At 40.7% G+C, this 21,239-nt stretch overlaps 2 protein-coding genes and 1 long non-coding RNA gene across 4 annotated transcripts; 2 read left to right on the top strand and 1 right to left on the bottom strand.

Moving 5' to 3' along the window:
• Positions 1–1,342: 1,342 nt before the first annotated feature.
• On the top strand, positions 1,343–2,498 carry LOC138214367 (uncharacterized). The gene is made up of 2 exons (XR_011179624.1): positions 1,343–1,537; positions 1,619–2,498. It is a non-coding gene; the product is annotated as an uncharacterized lncRNA (long non-coding RNA).
• Positions 1,973–6,799, bottom strand: kin (Kin17 DNA and RNA binding protein). Its single transcript, XM_069175933.1, has 12 exons — positions 6,578–6,799; positions 6,395–6,489; positions 5,938–5,981; positions 5,481–5,603; positions 4,717–4,901; positions 4,574–4,622; positions 4,426–4,477; positions 4,217–4,349; positions 3,616–3,741; positions 3,408–3,507; positions 2,931–3,031; positions 1,973–2,222 (listed from the first exon to the last, which is right to left on the bottom strand). The coding sequence occupies exons 1-12, from the start codon at positions 6,689–6,691 to the stop codon at positions 2,163–2,165; spliced, it is 1,182 nt and encodes a 393-aa protein (XP_069032034.1). The 5' UTR covers positions 6,692–6,799; the 3' UTR covers positions 1,973–2,162.
• A 311-nt stretch (positions 6,800–7,110) lies between these two features.
• Positions 7,111–11,019, top strand: atp5f1c (ATP synthase F1 subunit gamma). Of its 2 annotated transcripts, XM_069175911.1 has the most exons (9): positions 7,111–7,185; positions 7,540–7,574; positions 7,911–8,042; positions 8,150–8,357; positions 8,831–8,974; positions 9,068–9,132; positions 9,240–9,395; positions 10,193–10,289; positions 10,813–11,019. In XM_069175911.1, the coding sequence occupies exons 1-9, from the start codon at positions 7,148–7,150 to the stop codon at positions 10,814–10,816; spliced, it is 879 nt and encodes a 292-aa protein (XP_069032012.1). In that variant the 5' UTR covers positions 7,111–7,147; the 3' UTR covers positions 10,817–11,019. The 2 variants fall into 2 exon arrangements, with proteins under 2 accessions (XP_069032012.1, XP_069032022.1); XM_069175921.1 differs by lacking the exon at positions 10,813–11,019 and having other exon boundaries at positions 10,193–10,293.
• The last annotated feature ends 10,220 nt before the right edge of the window (positions 11,020–21,239 follow it).

Genomic DNA, 21,239 nt, shown 5'->3' with positions numbered 1-21,239 from the left:
TTTTTTGTCATATTTTAGACGACATGCTATAGTATGACTTTTTTGTCATATTTTAGACGACATGTTATAGTATGACTTTTTTGTCATATTTTAGACGACATGTTGTAGTATGACTTTTTGATCATGTTTGAGAAGACATGCTATAGTATGACTTTTTTGTCATATTTTAGACGACATGCTATAGTGTGACTTTTTTATCATATTTTAGAAGACTTGCTATAGTATGACTTTTTTGTCATATTTTAGACGACATGTTACAGTATGACTTTTTTGTCATATTTTAGACGACATGTTATAGTATGACTTTTTTATCATATTTTAGACGACTTGCTATAGTATGACTTTTTTATCATATTTTAGACGACATGCTATAGTATGACTTTTTTGTCATATTTTAGACGACATGTTATAGTATGACTTTTTTGTCATATTTTAGACGACATGTTATAGTATGACTTTTTTATCATATTTTAGACGACATGTTATAGTATGACTTTTTTGTCATATTTTAGACGACATGTTATAGTATGACTTTTTTATCATATTTTAGACGACATGCTATAGTATGACTTTTTTATCATATTTTAGACGACATGTTATAGTATGACTTTTTTATCATATTTTAGAAGACGTGCTATAGTATGACTTTTTTGTCATATTTTAGACGACATGTTATAGTATGACTTTTTTGTCATATTTTAGAAGACATGCTATAGTATGACTTTTTTGTCATATTTTTTTAGAAGACATGCTATAGTATGACTTTTTTGTCATATTTTAGACGACATGCTATAGTATGACTTTTTTGTCATATTTTAGAAGACATGCTATAGTATGACTTTTTTATCATATTTTAGACGACATGCTATAGTATGACTTTTTTATCATATTTTAGACGACATGCTATAGTATGACTTTTTTTTATCATATTTTAGACGACATGCTATAGTATGACTTTTTTATCATATTTTAGACGACATGCTATAGTATGACTTTTTTTTATCATATTTTAGACGACATGCTATAGTATGACTTTTTTATCATATTTTAGACGACATGCTATAGTATGACTTTTTTTTTATCATATTTTAGAAGACATGCTATAGTATGACTTTTTTTTATCATATTTTAGATGACATGCTATAGTATGACTCTTTGATCATATTTTAGACGACATGGTATAGTATGAAATTTTTTCATATTTACTGTTATATGACTTAAAAAACAACAAAAAACTAGACACTTCGATGGAGTAATTCAATTTTGTATGCAAAAAAAAAGCCTTTGAAATACGTTTACACGCAACTTATGGTCAATAAAATATGAATACCTGCGTTAGGTTTTGCATTAATTCTGCTCCCGTCTGCTCCCTTTGATTTCCCAAATTAAATTAGTCTCTGTGACATTAAAATTGTGATCTCACAGGGCAGTTTTCTAGAGAACCTGAGGTGAGCGTGTACGACGTCCACGAAGGAGCCGACCCTCTTAAGAATGAGGCCACCATGGAGGTGAAAGGCAACAAGTTGCTTGTCACCAGGTATATTTCAACTCGTATCACACCAGATTATAAACAAATAATACTTATTTTAAAGGCATAAATTCTTGTTCTGCGTGTCAGGGGCTGGCAGAAGGACTACAGGCGTGATAAGAGGCGTGGCTCCAACGTCTACTGCTGGTTCGTTCATAACAGTGGGAAGGGCTTCATCGATGGCCACTACACCGACTACATCGTCCCCAATCTAAACAGCTTCCTCCAGGATCTCTGAGCAGCCACAATTATTCAACTACTCTGAACTGCTATTAATCCTCTGGGTCTGAAATGATGTAAAGAAACTTCCAACCATGAAAAAGGGAAAGACAACATACACATTTTTTTTTTTTTTTTTCACTGATGTCACTAGTGCTCCTATGTTTCTAAATTGGACATTTCTTCTGAAACAAATATTTTCCACAGAACACCAGAAGTCAAAAATATTTGGACAAATTTTACACCTTTAATGTTAAGATGAACTTGAATACTAAATAAAAAGAAAACACATTGATTTCCTCAGGGAGGTGCATTGTGGGAAATGTATATATACAGGTGAGTCTCGGTCAATTAACTCTTACACAGTAGAGTTCCTCAGCCAAATGGCTAAAATTTAAACGGAAGATTTGCTTGTTCAGGCCAGTTTAGAGAAATCCTCATAGGCGATATCCACTCTCTTCCCCTTCTGTTGACCCTGAGGATGAAGAAATTAAACTTCAACGATTGCTCCAGCAGAAAAAAACACTACAGAAAATATCTATAACGAGCAAAAATCTGCCCTTTTGCCATAATGAATTTGGTGAGATGAGTGTTCTGTCATTGTTAATGAAAAGAATGAACCTAATAGGAAAGATTTATTTGTATTAAGTATTTTAGTTCATTGCCTGATATACAAAGAATGTTTGGATGGATTATCAAGCCACGACTAAAGAGACAAGGTAAATAAAATGGAATAAAAATCTTCAGTCAACGTTGTTGTTTATTTTGGGGGTACGTGACATTTTGGACGACATGCTATAGTATGTCATTTTTCGGATATTTTACTGATATACTGAGATTTTTGTGCAATTTTGGACCACATGCTACACCAATGACATTTTTGGGCATTTCAGATTTTATTGACATTATTGACATTGTAAAAGGAACACCTTTGCTGGCCAAACAGTTTAAGAAGCCTGAAGATTTGGGGCTCTGTTTAATAAAGAAATATAGTAAATTATAGCAAGGAATTAATGTAGTGTTTCAAAAGTAATCAGCAGATTATTTTGTAGTGAAAATAATATTTTAGTCACACCCTTAGAGTCAACAGCTATCCGGTTTGTTCTTTGTTTAACACACAATAGGAACCTGCGTTAGATGATAAATGAACAGCACAAACCATAAAAAAAAAAAAAATACTCACAGATTCAAGCGTAAGTGTGGCGCTGAAATTTTTTTCATCAATCCCCTCCAGCAGGGCCTCTGTGTCTCTGTGCAGACCGTTCAGGATCAAAACCCTTTTACCTGCAGGAGGTTGAACAAGATGTCGACAAAGTCGTTGATCGGTTTGTACTCTATAAATAGATATCTGTCGCATGAATGCAGAATATATAAGTAACGGGACCAGATTTTGGGAACCGGAAGCATTTCGGTTCTTGTCGGCAGTCCGAGCAGCATCAACCAATCACGGGCTTTGTTTGCTGCTTTCGTCTGACCGTATTTTAGCTTTGTAGTCGCTGTTTTAAACTCTTAAATCGCTCTAAACCGGCTCTTTGGGGAAACAATCCAATCACACATGTCGTCTCTGAACTCTTGTTGCACCTCAATGAGTTTGATGCCGCTATAGTCAACCATCTGTAGCCAGTTTTTAAATGTGTTATGAAGAGTTGTGCTGGTTTACCCGGTGCAGGGATGACCGTCTCCACGTGATTCTGGTCCAGTTTCAGTTTGTCGCCGGAGTCGATCATTTTCACCACCGCACCGTATTTGTCTCGCACCTCCTACGACACAAAAGGGGATCCACGGCTATTAATGAGCAACAAAAGTTTTTTTTTTGTTTTTTTTTTGTTTGACAGTCACCTAAACACAAACATAAAAGGCCTTGTTACCATGACGACAGCCTTCTTCTTGTGGTACTTCTCCCCCAGTCTCTTGGTGACGACTTTGACCACAATGTTGGGCTGCAGCCAGTGATCTGTTTTGGTGGACAGCTTCTTCTTCTTCTTCTCCTCCATCTTGAACAAAGAGACGTCGGATCAGAAACACTCGGCGGCAATAAATTCTCTCCGAGTACAAACGCAAACACTTACGGAATCTCTACTTTTAAGTTTGGGCTTAAAACTTCCCTGTTTTGACAAAGTTTTTTGGGAATGGCTCGGGTGACCTTGAGACATCCCCTTAGTTATACTGTTGTAGGCGTAGATTCACTGATCTCCTTCCATTTCCTTCTCCATTTCCCACCGCTGCATCTCTGTCTTTACAAATGGTCTCTTTTGTAGTTTTGTTTATCATCTCCTCGCTCCCGGAGTTTGGTGCTCTCGACCTGCATAGTTTTAGCCTGCGACGACTCGCCCCACCAACATACCAAACGTTTATCGTCCCTTGTATCTCTACGCTGTTCTTTTCTCTCTCCGCTCTCCCCTCACCCTCAGCGGTTGAGAAAGATGTATTCACTATGTATATCGCTACGGGAATAAAACTGAATTGAACCTCTATGATCTCCTCCAGAGCGGATTTCTTCTTCTTCTCCCTTCTGGACTCCGAACTGGAGGATGGATCCTTCCTCTTCACCGAGGATGACGACGCCGCTGCTGCTTTGAGAGCGCTGGCACCGAGCGCAGAGCTGAAGGGAGACACGAACAACCAGTTACATACAGAAAGGTTGAGTTATATAATTATACAACCTGCACCCTCGGTACCTTGTTTTGGAGGGTCCAGCTACAGAAGAACAACCACCAAGGTTGAAAGCAACTGGAAGAGTGAAAAAAAACCATGAATGGGTGAATGGAGGGAAAGAATTCTTGCAAATTTATTCATCATGGAAGAAAAAACAAAAAAAACACTCACCTTTTTCTTCTTCACTCTCACGTTTGAGCTCCGTATAAACTGGAGTTTCCTACATAACAAAAGACAGAAAAACATTTACCTTAATTGCAAAAACAAATAAAGTATCTTCTGGTCTGTTTTGGCTCAAGTTTAATGGTACTCACGTCCGTCTCCTTGCCGTCACGGCCCCTTCGGACCTGATCCTCGATGAACCGGGCGCTCCGCTCCTCGTCGTCTAGCTCCTGCTTCTTCTTCCTCGCCTGCTCCTCCTGGCGGCGGATGGTCTCCGGGTCGCGGTCGATGTACTGGATGTACCAGCCTTTAGGGGTCTCGTCCACTTTACAAAAGCCTAAAAGTGACATTAAAAAGAGCAGCGGGAATTTAAAACACTTTCTTTACGTGGAAGTTATTGCACCGAATGTTTGGTCTGACATTTCTTCCTTAAAATATATTTTAAGTTTGGTAATAACGCCTTTTGTATGAGCTTTACTCCTCAGACACTATCATCAACATTCAGCTCCGTATGGTCAAGGTCACTATTCTTGTTTGGATACTCGGGCAGCAACGTATGATTTTTTTTTTCTTCTTTTCATTATTGATTCATCAGTTCATTATTTTCTCGATTAATCTATTTGGTTGTTTCGTCTTCAGCATTTCAGAAAATTGTGCAAAACTATTGAGAAATGATTTCCAAAGCTGCAACTTATCCTGTCACATTTTGTCCTGAAATAACTTTTGTCAACTTGTATTTTAAGGAATGTTTTACCTTCATACATTTTTATTTTTACAACAACTTAACCTGCAAAACAAGTAACACAAAAAAAAAAAAAAAAGCTGAAACTTGGGATCATCGCAGGGGAAAAAAAAACAAACACCAGTATTCACAAAAAACAAGAAGTGCATTTCTAGTTATCGCGTAAAGCTTCACCTTCTCTGCCGAGCCACTTGGTGAAGTCGGTGAGAGTCTCCCACTGAGTGGAGTTCATGTGGACGTGCTCGCGGTCGCTGATGTACTCGTTGTACACGATGTTGTTGTGCACTCGCTTGGTCCCTGGAGCGCGAGAAAAAGAGCGACAACAACAACAGACACAGAAAAAAAACAAAAAACAGAAATTCAGTTATTTCTCCTGCAAAGCTCCTGTAAGCAATCAAACTATATAAACTCAGAAGAAAACTCATGACGAGCCAAACGTCTTAATATTCTGGTTCCAGGAATGACAACAATTTATGTTAAAACTGTAGTAATACGTTTTACGTTGTGTCATAACACAAATATAAGTGGGAAAAAAAAAAAGCATATAAATCTGGGTATTTATTCTTTTCCACACACACTTGTGTTTTGAAACCTAAATGCCGTTAAGAGGAAACGTGAAGGAATCTCTCACCGAATCGTCTGCTGAGCAGCTCCAGGAATTCGCTCTTAAACTCACTGCGAGAAGAAGAAACAAGCGTGAACTCTTTTATCCTTTTTTTTTTTTTAATTTAAAATGTCTTTTCTGTTATAAGCTCTTTACTTTACTTATATCTCTTTACTTAAACCTCGAAGCTCTCTTGCACTTTGAACTACCGTGCCTTTTAAAATGCACATCGCTTACTTGACATTTTATCTATTCGTGTTTAATTTAGATTTAATTTGATCTGTTTTTTTCTTGCATCTCATTTTCTTTTCTGTATATTTTTGTAATGTTCCTTCATATCTGTATTTACGTGATTATCTCGCTGTGAAGCACTTTGAGCTGCATTTCTTGCGTGAAAGGTGCGATACAAATAAAGTTCATCATTATGATTAATTATTATTATGATTAATTGTTATTATTATTGATAAATAGCAGCTTCACTCACTCTGAGAAGAAGTCCATGAACTTGTTGGGATCCTCTGAAGCCAGCAGCAGCTGTCTCTGGTGGGACTCCGACATGCAGTGACACTTGAAGCCGTTCTGTAAAACAAACAAGTTACAAAAACGAGTTTAAAACACTAAAAAAACAAACAAATATATTAAAAATATGATGAAATAAACGTCGAACCTCGTCTCGGCATTGTTTCTGACACATCTGACAATACCATCGTAACTTCTGGAGCCCTTTGGACTTTATTCGGTTGGCTATCGCCTTCGGGGAAAGAAAATCTGCTTTCCCCATTTCTGATTTTTTGTTTTTGTTGTTGTTATTTTTGAATTGTTTGCTCACACAACGTCTAAAACACGAGCTAACCGCTACGGGCAGTTTCCGGGTGTTCACATCATAACCTCGCGACGAAGCTGGAATCTCGCGATAACTTCTTGCCGCATTTCGTGAGCTCGGAAACGTCGGATGTTTCCCCAAAAACACCGTCGTTTACGATTTATCAAAACGTTTCACTTAATAACCGAAACAAAAAAAAAAACCTCTACTTCGGCCCAGTTCTTTTATACAAATAGTTGTTTGAGATTTTTGTTCTAAAGATTTATTTTTTTTACCGCAATCGGGGGAACGAAAGCACGTTATAGTTTCTTGCGTACCCGAATTTCAGGCGGTCCTTGAAGGCATCGTTCTTCCATTTTGCCTTTAAGCTTGCGCCTGCGCAGTCCTGCGTGTCTGACCTTCATAGCGGTAACCATGTTCGCCAGGACCAGCGCGTTGTTCTACCCACAATGGTAACGATATAAAAAAAGACTTAAAATACGTTCACGGCAGGTTTTTAAAGTTGACTTTTTAAAGTTTGTACTTCACATATGATTTAGTGTGTAAGTTTAGAGGTTGTGAGGGACGCAGAGGACGCTGGGAGGAGCAGGCCGCGAATGGGACGAGCTAGCTGCTAATGCTAGCTGACGTTTCTAACGTTGTGACATTGATGAAGAAGCAAAACAGCAAAAATCTGACCCTTTTTTTTTTTTTTTAAAGTTTAGTAGAAATGTGTCAACGCCGCCAGCAGCTGTGAGCTTGTTGTTGTTGTTGTTGTGGCCTGTTAATAATGCTGTTATATGTCGCTTCTCTGTTTGTGTTGCCAGTGGGCAGGTGAGGAGCATGGCGACCCTGAAGGACAGTAAGTACTGATCAGCTGACAGGGGGACAAAAAGACATGTGCAAAACAACACATAAGAGTCGTATTATACATGAACAACACGGCGGACACACAATCTGAATATTACCTGTCACAAAGGGAGTGAAAGGACAGTCACCTCTGTGTGCATGTAAAAAAAACAACTAGTCCAATAAGACAATTCAAGAGCACCTGTTTAAGAAAAAAGGGTTTGATAACAATAATTTATTAAACAGATATAAAGCAACGTTTTAAAAAAAAAATATAGTAAAGAAAATGAGATCGAACGCGTCAGAAGAGACCTGACGTCGTTTGTTTGTTTGTTTTTTTTCCTTCCAGTCACCATTCGGCTGAAGTCCATCAAGAACATCCAGAAAATCACGAAGTCCATGAAGATGGTGGCCGCCGCCAAGTACGCCCGCGCCGAGCGGGCGCTGAAGCCGGCGCGCGTCTACGGCACCGGTTCTCTGGGTACGCTCGCCGTGCCGTCGCCTTTCAAATATGAATGTGTTTTTTTTTCTCTCTCTCGATGGTGTGTTTTACATATTGATTCCACTTTTTCTCTTTTCGCTCCGCAGCCCTGTACGAGAAGGCGGAGATCAAGGCGCCGGAGGACAAGGCCGCCAAGCACCTGCTCGTCGGCGTGAGCTCCGACCGCGGACTCTGCGGCGCCATCCACTCCAGCGTGGCCAAGACCATCAAGGCCGAGGTCAGCGCCCTGACCAGCGTCGGGAAGGAGGTGATGGTGGTCAACGTGGGAGACAAGCTGAGAGCCCTGCTGCACAGGTACGAGGGAGGAGGCGCGGGACGAGGGAGGAGGCGCGGGACGAAGGACACGAGTCGGGTCTTCGTGTGTTTTACCTTCGCTGAGCACTTATTAAATCATATTTGTGATGACTTCTTTCATTTTAGTCTCTCGCCTCCTTATTATAAAGAGGATGAAGCTGTTTAAATAATAGTAATCAGCTCTAGTTTTTTATAATGATTTGATTACTGTAATTGCTTCGTTGTTGTTTTGTTTTTTTTAAGCATAAAAGCTGTCAATGGCCAGAATTTCTGTAATATTCAAAGTTTTTATATCGTTTCTTCTACATGTTAATTCTCTGCCAGATGAAGCCGTATTTAGGCTAATATTTCCTTTCTCATAAAAACTGTTGGACTCAAACTAAAATCCATCCAAATATAAAGTAAAATATGAATCAGAATTGATTATTTCGCTGTGATTTTTTTTTTTTATAATCTCCACGGTTGCTCACCAGAACTCATGGGAAACACATCATGCTGAACTGTAAGGATATCGGCCGTAAGCCCCCGAGCTTCGGCGACGCCTCCATCGTGGCCACCGAGCTGCTCAACTCCGGATACGAGTACGACCAAGGATCCATCATCTTCAACACTTTCAGGTACGATGCCGTCTTCTTCATTTGGATCTGTGTAAAAAAAAACTAAAAAAAAACGAGAATGCAAAAATAACTGACCTCTGTCTCCTCGTGCAGGTCCGTTATCTCGTACAAGACGACCCAGAAGCCCGTGTTCTCCTCGGACATCGTTTCTAACTCCGGTAGCACCGCTTGTTTTTGTGTTTTGTTGTTGTTTTTTTTACAGCAGTTTAACACGAGTCGATGCCGGAGATTTTTGATCACGTGACTCCCCTCTCTCCACCGACAGAGACCATGGGCGTCTACGACGACATCGACGCCGACGTGCTGAGGAACTACCAGGAGTTCGCTCTGGTCAACATCATCTACTTGGCCATGAGGGAGTCGTCCACCAGCGAGCAGAGCGCCAGGATGACCGCCATGGACAGCGCCAGCAAGAACGCCTGTAAGACTCCGGACCGCCTGGTTAACGACGCCGTACATCCCGGTGGATCAGGGAGCTGATCTGGATGTTTGTGGAGAGGATGTGTTTTAAAAAAGAAATTTGATCAAAATCAGAGGTCGTTTCCTCTGAAGAGCCAAAAATGAATCTGGCTGCAGGAAACAAAACAAATTTTGCTTTTCTTTAAGATTTAATGTATTTTACTGAAAATCAACATTCAAATTTTTTTATTTTTATTTTTAATAATAATTCAAATGCTGCTCTTAAATCTGCCTAAAAGTAATTTAATTATTTTGCAGAAATTCAAAAACATAGTCGTAAATGTTTTGTGAAATTTTCTGTTGTTCACTGCTTTGATTTCTGATTTCAACTCAGAGATTGAAAGAGTAGCATAATTCTTCGTGGATCGATGTATTTTAATCGGGAAGCCTAACAGCACTTTTAAGCTGCGCTAAATTTACAGTTCGTAATCACTCCGATTTAGCAATTTATAGCACTTAAGAATAAGGAGAATAAGCAGGAGCCTCTCAAATGCTGTGGTCGGCTAAAAACGCTGCTCTGCTCTAAATATAGTTTGTCAACAACCTGATTTTTAAAACATCGCAGCAAACAAAATCTCTGGAAAATATTAGACTGACAGAAAAGTAACTGCTAAGACTCTGATTGTGTAAAGTCACGAATCGTGAAAATAACTCCTTGATATTAAAAATGTTTGTGCCGATTCATGCTTTTTAAAACTTTCCACCGTCTCTGCAAAGAAGTTCATCTGACATTGACTCGTTTCTCTGCCTTCCCTTCAGCCGAGATGATTGACAAGCTGACCCTCACCTTCAACCGCACCAGACAGGCGGTCATCACCAAGGAGCTCATTGAGATCATCTCTGGAGCTGCTGCTCTGTAAGTTTTTCTTCCTTCCCCCGTGTCCTCGGTATTATCTCTCCTCAGCCTCATCTTCTCTCTTTCTTTCTTTTTTTTTTTTTTATTCAGCCACTTTCCCACCTTCCTCCTTTCATTTGTGAACTGCCTTCTGTGACTCAGCCTCTTTCATTATGATCCTCCTTCGCTCCGCTAACTTCTCTGACCTCCGAGACCTCTTCTTTTTGCTCTCCTCCCTAAAGACTCCCTCTTTAGCTACGCGTGTCCTTTTGAATTTCCAAACACTGTCACATTCTTTCATGACTAATTCTCCCTCTCTGACCTAATCTGCTCCTCGTCACCTTCTGCTGAACTCAGGAACTGAGGCTTGTCATAACAGAGGAGGTAACATGCTAGAGTAGACTGTAATGGAAGGGTTTAATAGACTAGACGTCCCCTTAGCTTTACAGAGGAGTTAAAGTCCCCCTCCAGGTCTAGATGATGTTTTTTTTTTTTTTTTATTAGTCGACGTCTGACCTTCTTTTTTGTGTCTCTTTCTTCGCAGATAAACAGGCGAGACCATCGTTTCCATTCGCCGATAGCCCTTCAAAGTACTTCGGACACGTCGGTTGTCGAGAATCTAATGAACATTCGTGCTTCTATTTGTAAAATATATGGAGAAAATAAACCTCTTACACAGACCTGTCACTCCTTTCATCTGTTCCTGTATCTCTAACCGTTCCTCTCAATAATAAAAGCTTGATGACTGAGATGACTGTTGAGGCTTTGGAATTCATTAACATAACATTAGCTGGTTTTTCAAAGGCAGCCATTAAAGGGATAGTTCAATTAGTTTGAAGTGGGGGGCTTGTGTGAGGTACTTGTGCATAGACAAGAGTATTACCTGAAGTAGATGAGGGGTTCTTTATTTTGGAGCAGCTGTACCGTGACAGATGTTCAACAGTGGGTCAGAAACAAAATGCCTTTAAGTCACCTAAAAAATACAAAATAATTGGTTTAAGTAAACATGATTATATATTGACTATTTTAACTGCTTTATCTTGCTGAGAGAAAGAAACTGAAGCTGCTATATCCATCTGTCAACTCACTGGAGTTAGTTCAGATAAGGTGTTTAGAAAGATTTCACATAGCTGAGCTCCACCCAGATCAGCTGAATAATCTTCTTTTGTGTGAACAATAACTATTTGATACACAACTTACTCATTTTGTATCTCAGCTTAAAATTCAACAGCATGTGCATAATTTTTTTTTTTTTTTTTTTTTTTTTCTGGATGCAGTTGCAGGTTTCTGTCCTCTGATCTCTGTGTGTCTCAACTGTGGGCGGAGCTTAACCTCTGCAGCACTAATACAGTGCAGAGAGAAGGGAGAGTGCCCACTTGCTAATTGATCACATTAATAGCGATGCTCTCTCAGACAGGATAAAAAAAAAGAATAAATAAAGAAATGCTGAAATAGATTGCAAAAAAAAACAACAACAAAATAATGGTGATAAACTAACTCACCGAGGCGGCGGTGACCTGCAGCTCACGCGTCCTGCCAGCTAAATGAACTGGTTTTGTCGAAGGAGTCTGGTGGCTTTGAAGAGAACGACTTCAGTTCCCCTAAAACGTCCGCGTGGATTGTACGGTGTTGTTATTCCTCAGGTCTGAAATAAACAGAAGAAAAACACCTCAATAAAATCTTGACACGTATTCCTTCATCAAATGCAATCTGTTGTGTTTTTTTTTCAGAGGTCTTAATTTTGAGTCGTCATTTTTAAGTCTGTGGTGTTTTATTGCGTTTCACTGCATACTTAGTTATTTTTTCCTCAAATAGTCTCGATTTACAAAATAATCTCAATTCTGTCTCAACTATGATTTGTTTCTCAAATTTAACAGTTTAATCGCAGAATTCCTTTTTGTTTTTCTAGTTTTTTTTTGTGGCCAACAGTCCAAACTTTTAATTAATCAAATTAATTAAAATTAGATTTTTATGCCTCATTATTTGCTTTGTTGGTATTCTTGGTGAAAATGTAAGCATAAATCTGTTGTCACTGACCAAAACATCCATCAGCAACATAAACCATCCCCAAACAATATTAATCATGACCTTTGACCTTCTTGCGCAAATAGACAAGACTTTGAAAGAATTTGCAGGCGAGGATTAATAATTAAAAAAATGAATGACACTCCGCGTGATCTCTACCTTCTGTTCCTCTCGACACACTTGTCAGTGAAAATCCGTGGCGTGCAGTTCATTAAACGTCCACCAGGTTGTGCTGTCTGATAAGAAATGTGAAGTCTTTTAGCCATAAAGCAGAAACCTGCATCTACCTGAAACGCAGAAGTGGCTCTTCGGAGTGTGTAGCAGCAAAGTATTTCTTTATATTCCTGGTTAAATGTTCATGACAACAGGTTCTCGTTTATTGACTGTATTCAGATTTAATATCTGATCTGAGTCCAGTTTCTTTCAACAGATCTTGTGGTTTTTCTCACGTTAACGCCGACTGAAACGAGATGTTTTGTTCCACGGCAGCAGCTACAGACAGAGAACAGAAGGTTCTCGTGGTTTGCATTTATTATTGTTTGTGTGTTCGAAGCATACTCTATTGTGCATGCCTGTATGTGTGTGTGTGTATGTGTGTGTGTGTGCATACATGTCCTGCAGACCTTGTTTGTCTATTGTATTTGGGCTTGTTATTGTTTACTCCTGAGGGTAGCAGGGAGGCGATTGCATCTGAACACTGAAATTACAGCGATGCCAGACTCTGATAAACGCAGTCAGAGAGCAGCAGCCTTCTCATCGCCCCCCCTCGCTGGTGAGGCCCGGCGAGGCAACATCACATGCATGTGGGTGAGGAAGGGTGAGAGAACGGGTGGGGTGAGGTGGGGTTGTCATTTAGGCAAATTTTCCTGCATCGAGGGTTTTGATTGACGGATAGATAGAAGAAACCAGAGAGCTGATTACCTTCTTCTTTTCATGTTTTTAAAGTGTTTGTTTTGTGGTAAAGTCAGTGAAAAATGATCTTTTCTTCTCTGTCTTGATTGCAAGGTAAACAGTCAATTTTGGCAAGTGAAACACTACAAAGTACATTATTCTACAAAGCAAACTGATAGCTGTGTGGTTTTGGCACAAACCAAACGCCCCAAGCAGTGAGTTCACAGTTTGATTCCTTCGCTGCATCTCTTGCCCAACGTTTCCTGTCTATCTCCAGTCAAATAAAGGTATAAAATGTAAAGGTATTACTTGGTATCAGAGGTGGTTAAAGACCAGGGTCAGGGTGCACGTCTGTCATGAATGCTGACCATTAAAATACGGGACCAATTTTTTTTTACATTGCTGTCCCCATTATTCATTAAGAGCCCAAATAATGGACAAAATAAGGTCCAGGTTAAAAAAAACAATACACCAAAACTTTCCCTTTCATAAACAAATATAAAATCGGAGACAATATGAGTGAGGTCTTGGCAAATCTGTCAACAGTAAAAAACTAAAAAAAGATCATTTATGTTCAATACACAATTGGGAAATGACTTCGGGCCTGCTGGTGGTTGTCTCACTGTTTTCGAAGACAAGTCTTGAATTAATGCTTTTATATACTTTTAAAGCCTGCAAAGACCTGTGACCATAATTCAATTCACTACAGTTCATTCCACGCGTTGCTCCAACAAGCTAAACATGAGGTTTAGCAGTCGGGATTCCTCCTTGCGATTGGCTGCTCCGCAACAGTTTGTCAAAAGAAGTGCAAAGCATGCTGGGAACCCTCTGACCTAAATAAACAACAAGGTGAGAGTAGAATTTAAAAAAAAAACAGGGCAAGAAACGCGAGCAGTGAGACGATCAGACAGGTTTTTATGAAACTAAAAGTGAGATAAATATGATGGTCACATGAAAACTCAATTCTGGGCGAGTCCAGTGGGTTACCATGGAAACAGAGGTTGGGTTGTTATAGCCTGGTATAACCAGACCCCCCAAAAAAACAAAGTTCATTTTGATACTATTGGATCTACTTTTAACCAATCAGTAGCGGAACTAGTTCAACATCATCGAACTTAGCCACGCCCACTATTTGCTGATTGGTCCGCCCTTTCAGAGTGGTTGAGCAGACCTTCATGCTAACAGGGTGTCCAGACTACAATTACAAAAGGACTGAAGCGGTGAGTGAAAGTCAGGCGAAGTGAAGCGAGGTTTGTTCAGATTGTTTACAAAAGTTTGGGTCATATTTTTACCATTTAATGTTGCTTCATCTTCTGAATTTGCTTCCAACCTGTCCGATTGTCTGATTTCTTGTATTTCTTGCTCCACTTGGTGCCTCAGAAGTGATGCCCCCAAAACTGCAAAAGCAAAACCCAACTTATGGCAACGGTTAGAGCGCAGAGAGTCAAAATGGAGCTAACCGCTAACAGGATTCAAACCAATTAGCTTCCAGTTAAAAAAAAAAAAGAAAAAAGAAAAAACACCCTCAACAAAGCAGAGAAATAACTTCATACTCTCCTATTCTTCACTTATTATTTAGTTTTATGAAGAAACTAGTAAAGTGTGTCGCTGTGTTAATGTGCGGGTGATTCGACAGCTGGCGCCAGAATGAAAACGGCTCAAACGTCTGAAAGAAAAAAAGAAAAATGTGAGTGTCAGCAAGCGAGCGTGTACACGGGTTTCTACATTAAGGAGTGTATTATAGTGTGTGTGTGTGTGTGTGAAGGAGTGAAGACATCTGAACATTGTGTTGGGGGGGAGGTGGAGAGGATGAGGTGGGGGGGGGGAGGGGGGGCTCGCCACGGCTCTGTATTAGCTTCACCTCGTTATCGTTATCGCCCTCCTCCATTGTGGCATGACGGGCGGAAAATGATTAGAGGAACAGGTGACAATGGAGGCAGAGATTTCTGCCTTTACCCGGGGCGGTGGCACCGGCAGGTACGGCGGCATTACACTCAAAAGAAGAAGAAGAAGAGAGAAGAAAGAAGAAGAAGAAGAAGAAGAGTGCGAACAAAGGGAGCTCCTTTTCTTTACTTTTAAAACACTCACGTCTTCTTCAGGATTTGGTTTTGGAGCCAATTGGCTTCCTCCATCCGTCTTCACGGAGGGGGAAAAAAAAAAGGGACGGGAGCTTCCGCCTTTCTTTTTCTTTTATGACTGCAGAGAAGAGATGAAGACAGGAAGTGAGGTCGAGGAGGCTGTTTCCCACGGCGACGTGTGTGTGTGTGTGTGTGTGTGTGTGTGTGAGCGACATGGACTCTGATGTAGTAACGCCAGGGCATTATCTCACCCCCACCCCCCTCCCCCTCCTCCTCCACCATCCCTTCTTATCTCAATGTGCCCCCCCCCCCCCTCCCTCTCTCTCTCTTTCCTCCTTCCCTCCCTCCCTCCCTCCCCCCTTCCCCCTCTGCCTTACACAAAGCTATCTGCTCTGTGGACTTTTCTGACTATTTATGTCGGACAAGGTCAGGATCGTTTAAACCGCTCTGCCTCTCTCAGCCCCTGCAGATGAGATAGCGCGGGAAAGGAGGGAGAAGGCGATCGATTCCCCGGGCCGCCACGCAGATTTATTCCCCCCCCCTCTATTCCCACTCCATCCTCTCTTATTCTCCCAATGGGAAGGGGGGTAAAGGGGGGTAAGGGGGAGGGGGGGGGTGTCAGTGCTCATCAGTCTCTTTAACAACGGTTTAAAATACAGTAGTGGTAGTAAACTCACCACTTTTCTCTCCGGGTCCAAATGAGAGGCCATCCGAACCATCAATCTGTGAGGTGGCTCCGGTGGGCGGCGAAGAGGCCTGTTGGGGGAGGAAGGGGGTGGGGGGGAGTGTGTGTGTGTGTGTGTGGGGGGGGGGGGGGGTATCATTCACAGGGGTGTTTCACAAAAATGAAGCGGGGCACTCATTCACGCTGAAGGTTTGCAAATAGTCTGTGAAGGCCACTGAGAAAATACTGATGTTTCCCATCCAGGTCTCTAATTTGTCACTATTTTGGTTTTTCTCAACATGTCAATCAAAACAGCACGTTTACTTTCATCCTTTGTGCTTCACGTCTTCATCTTAAATATGTCCCCCCTCCCCCCCCCCCCCACCCCGAAGCCACCCCCCCCAAAAAAAGTCCCCAGTAAATCCATCTTGTCAGAGCGGAGATCGTCGTAATCACTCAGACTCCATCAAAAGTCTCCGTTGAAACGGCGGATGACACCGATAACTAACAGTAGAAGCCGTTCACGTGTGCGGAGAGGCTGATGGTATCGACTCATTAGATTCAGTTCGTGCGGAGGTTTCCTCATAGACGGCCGGCGTAGCGTGAAGTCGTGATTCTGTCGGCTTTGTCTGAGCGAGCGTTTTGTTTGTGAGAATACTTACATATGTCTTCTTCATTGTGTGTGTGTGTGTGTGTGTGTGTGTCTGTGTGTGTGTGTCTGCCACTCATGTCTTGGGTTACTGTGTTTCTGGCTGTATGATAGATGGCTCGGCTCGGCCTCACAGCCTCCAGCCTGAGCTGTTGGACAGCATGTCACTGCCAGTTTCCGACAAACTATGTGTGTGCGTGTTTGAATATGATGATGTCTACGATTCTGTGTGTGTGTGTGTGTGTGTGTGTGTGTGTGTGTGTGTGCCCGGCCAGTTCTGACCCCCCACTGCAACAGGATAGGTGGGTAAGGACGCCCTGGCAGTGTGTGTGTGTGTGTGTGTGTGTGTGTGTGTGTGTGTGTGTGTGTGTGTGTGTGTGTGTGTGTGTAGCGCGAACCGCCTGAGGTCCGCGTCCCGCTGAGTGTGGCGGCCCCGGCCCTTTCCTGTCCAGACCACACGTCTAACCAAAACCCAATGTGTCCTAATGTGTGTGTGTGTGTGTGTGTGTGTGTGTGTGTGTGTGTTCAAGAGCCTGCAGGAGACTCTTACTCATTCATAATCCCATTTAGGTCCACAACCGAAAGGTATTTCCTGATGACATCATGACTATTTGATGCGTCATTTGTTTTTATCTTTACAACAACACGCACAATTTCTGAGAAAAAGAAAAAAAAAAAAAAAAAAAAAAAGAAATCATCATTCTGATAATGTATTAACGGTTTAGTTTATAAACTGTCAAAAACTGCACATGGTGCCTGAAAATTGTGCCGAATTGCAGTTTCTCAGAGCACAAAGTGACAACTTTAAATTCTTTGTTTTCTCCAACAGTTCAAAAAACAAAAGATATTTAGTTGATTATTCAAAAAAGATCAACAAAAATACATAAAAACAAGTAAAATCTCACATTTAAGGAATCGTTTAAGGTGTCTTGATAAACTTCCTCAAAGTTTTTTCTGTAAGCGTTTAAGCTGGATAATCTCCTAATAATGATAATTAATAATTGTCAGACTTGTTGTTGATTCATTTTGTTAACTGAATATTGAAACAACTGTTTGATTATTATCATTCCTGCGTCCTCCTCTCAGTTCTTCTGTCCATCAGCCCTCCTCATCTCATATTTGACACTCGAGCACACAATTCATTGTTAATTTATGTTTAATATTTACAATTTGATGCCATAGAAAGCTCCAGAACAGCTACTAAACGGACACCAACTGTTTGTAAAGTTAAAAAGGAACTTTCGACCTCAATGTCAGAAAGTTCGCCAGAAAAACTTTGATAGTTTTCAAAACCTTTTGTTGAATAAAACTGATTATCAGAATAGTTTATCAGTTTAAAATTGTTTTAATCAGCTAAGAGTTTCCTTTTCTGTCAAAAGTTTGTCTCCTCAGATCCTCAACATCATCGAAAAAAAACCTCATTTTTAAAACTTCAATTTTTTTCGTGCTCCAACTTTCAATCTCCAATTTCTTTTTTTCTATAAAATAGTCGGGAGATTGTCGATACCACACAAACAAAACGGCACCTAGAGGAGAAGGAAAAAAATAAATAAAATATGTAGTCAAATCCTGCCCCCCCCGCCCCCCCTCCACATCCTCCTCCTCCCCCCTCCTCTTCCTCCCTATTCTTCCTCCCCTCTCTCTCCAGTGCTGCCAGCAGACAGTGTGTTTCTCAGCGTAGTGGAGATTATAGCCGGGAATGACAAGCACGCCGTCTGATACCATATCCGCTCTGAATTACAGATCAGCCCTTTTTAAATGATAGTTTAAATACTTGCTGCAGGCTGCGAGTTTTCACAGGGTCTTATTTCATTGTTATTATACTAGTACCATATTTTTGTTAGAAAATCAGTGTTGGCGCTTATTTAAATGAGGGAGAGTGGAAGCCGATATACACTCCAGTGTGTTATTTTACTGTGCCACTTTGGAAAATCCCTCAATACCCCCCCTCCCTCCCCACCCCCCCGCTCCACCCTTCATACTTCTCACATACACCCACCGCCACCCTCCTCCCCTCTGTTTTTTTTTTTTTGTGTTTTTTTTTTATGTGTTCTTGTGGGAATTAAAAGGGAGCACAGTGAAAAGGACAAAAAGAGAAAGGACAAATTGTAATTAGTTTGATTTTGTGTGTGCGTTTGTGCTCGTCTGTGAGGGTTAGATTCCCACACAGAGAGAAGACGGTGGCTTTGATTACCTCTCACACAGGTCTGCGTGTCCGTGTCCGTGTGTGTGTGTGTGTGTGTGTGTGTGTGTGTGTGTGTGTGTGTGTGTGTAAGTGTGTAAGTGTGTATATTTGACTTGAATTGTTTCACCGTTGCTCATTTTGATCATTGAAAAAATGTCCCCCCTTTTGTGTTTTCTTTTTCTTTTCTTTTATAAAAAAAAAAAAAAAAAAAAAAAAAAAAAAGGAAAAAGACAGGCAGGTCAGACTGGGGAGGATAGAAGGAGGTGTAGTACCCGCGGAGGCGTGCTGGGTGGCGCTGTTGCCCCAGCCATCGCTCCGGCTTTTTTTTTTTTGGTTTTTTTTTTTGTGTGGATAAAAGGTCCCTCGGTTTCAGTCGAAGGCTCTGAGCTCTTTGTGCTTTGGCGTTTCATGATGGGATTCTCTGGAGAGCAGAGGATGGAGAACGACACTCCTTCCCCCTCTAACCCTCTCTCTCTCTCTCTCTCTCTCTCTCTCTCTCTCTCTCTCTCTCACTCTCTCTTTCTCTCTCCCACTCCTCGTTCCCCCCCCCCACCCCCTCCCTCTCTCCCTCCCCTCCTCTTCCTCTTCCTCACTCTCTGCTGGAATACACCCCAACCTTGACATATTGAGAATGAAAACGACGGTTCCACATCCCATGCTCGCTTGTTGACAGCGTTAACACTCTTTTCATGTGTGTTTTGATAGCTGAAAATGAACCATATTAGAGTGTTATGAGAAATTATGTTTAGCGCGCGTGTGTGTGTGTGTGTGTGTGTGTGTGTGTGTGTGTGTGTGTGTGTGTGTGAGTGTTTGAGTGTACCAGGACATGCATTTCCTTATATGTGTTTCTACATGACTCAATTTTTTAGACATAAAATCATTTGTGTGTGCTCCCACACACGACATTCATACACACACACACACACACACACACACACACACACACACACACATGCACAGGACTAATTGCGCTCCGTGTTTGTTTATGAGGTCTGAGAGAGAAGTATGTTAAACGGGCCCGAGGGAGAGAAAATATAACCGGTGGGGGTGAACCAACGATTTGAACCCTTCTAACTTCTGTTTTTAATGTCTCACTCTTTTCATTCAGATCCTCCGAACACTTCTCTCACCCTCTTCATATCACTCTCGCTGTGGCCTTATGTTCATACTCCGAACTGCTGTCACCCCTTACAGTCTATATACCTCCTACACTTCATCACACTCAAACCAGACTGCAGTGTGTTTTTAGATTGAGCAAATTTAAGAAAATTATTGATCAAAATAAAAAATAAAAAAATTTAGACTACAGCAAAACAAAACAAAAAACCTCAAATGCAGAGTCACAATTAGAGGAGTCAGCTGATCTGGGTGTGTGAGAGCAACTGGGATAACTATATTTTGGCATGAAGTGGTAAATTTCATGCTGGTATGCTGTATTTTTAATTTTTTTTTAGCTCTTTCATCTTAAAGAACTAAATAAATTCCAAAGAACCTGAAAGGTCACAGTTTACTCATGTGGCACATTTAAACACAACGTATGCATTAGCCAATGAGACAAATCAGGCCGAAACGAAAACAAATCAAGCAATAATAGTGACGTAAATATTAAAAGAAATAAAAAGCAACACGAAGCCAAAACAACTCCCGGAGGTTTACATGAGATGTCATTTATAGCCTCCTGTAAAAGATCAAATAAAAAATTGGGCCCCATCTGGAAATGCCAGCGACAATAAATAGGTTTTCAGTGCAGGTTTGAACTGAAGCTGACGACCTGATCTGAAGTTGGTTCCAAAACTTTCAGAGCCGGCACTCAGAAAGTCCCGAAGATCCAGTCTGGATCCAGAAACTCAACGAATAACCCGAGCAAGCGACGTAAAACTGTTTCTAAAAAACGTTTCCAGAGATAAAACTGTTAATTTGATCGTTTTGGGTTGAAGTTACCACAGAAATACACGAGATACTGAACCCTCACATTTATACTGAGAACAACATTGATGCTACCGTTAATGCTAATGCTAAAGCAAGTACTGCATTACTTGCATTGGTGCACATATTAATAGTAAGAATGTCATTGTGCTAATTATCACTATTACCACCATTAATGCTACTAATAACTGTTCTACTAATACTTCAATATTAGTCTGTGTACATATATTACTTATTCGAATTACATTGCACTGCATTACATTAAGTTTCTACATCAAGCACACATTAATTCTACAGCAGCATTAATCACTCACACAACACCTTTCAAACTGCATCAATCAATCAATCAATCAATCAATCAATCAATTCAACTTTATTTATATTGTGCCAAATCACAACATAGGTTATCTCATGCCACTTAACACATTAAAGTCCTTAAAGCAAGACTTTACAGTATCAATCAATCAATCAATCAATCAATCAATCAATCCATTCAAAGTGCAAAAATCACCAAACAACATTGTCCCAATACACTTCACAAATATGCAATTTG

The sequence above is a fragment of the Embiotoca jacksoni genome, unplaced genomic scaffold, assembly GCF_022577435.1.
Source record: "Embiotoca jacksoni isolate LCO1_2020_lvr unplaced genomic scaffold, fEmbJac1.0.p SCAF_105, whole genome shotgun sequence".
In the NCBI taxonomy this organism is placed as follows: Eukaryota; Metazoa; Chordata; class Actinopteri; family Embiotocidae; genus Embiotoca; species Embiotoca jacksoni.
The sequence above is the reverse complement of the archived record's forward strand: the minus strand, read 5'-3'. Positions and strand labels throughout refer to the sequence as shown.

Bases quoted from the DNA above. Each gene is read 5' to 3' on its own strand.
- atp5f1c (XM_069175911.1), top strand. From the start codon at position 7,148: ATGTTCGCCAGGACCAGCGCGTTGTTCTACCCACAATG. The intron at 7,575-7,910 runs GTAAGTACTGAT...TTTTCCTTCCAG, and splicing joins CATGGCGACCCTGAAGGACA to TCACCATTCGGCTGAAGTCC. The intron at 8,043-8,149 runs GTACGCTCGCCG...TTCGCTCCGCAG, and splicing joins CTACGGCACCGGTTCTCTGG to CCCTGTACGAGAAGGCGGAG.
- kin (XM_069175933.1), bottom strand. From the start codon at position 6,691: ATGGGGAAAGCAGATTTTCTTTCCCCGAAGGCGATAGCCAACCGAATA. The intron at 5,604-5,937 runs GTGAGAGATTCC...CTCGCGCTCCAG, and splicing joins GCTGCTCAGCAGACGATTCG to GGACCAAGCGAGTGCACAAC. The intron at 3,508-3,615 runs GTAACAAGGCCT...TTTGTGTCGTAG, and splicing joins AGAAGAAGGCTGTCGTCATG to GAGGTGCGAGACAAATACGG.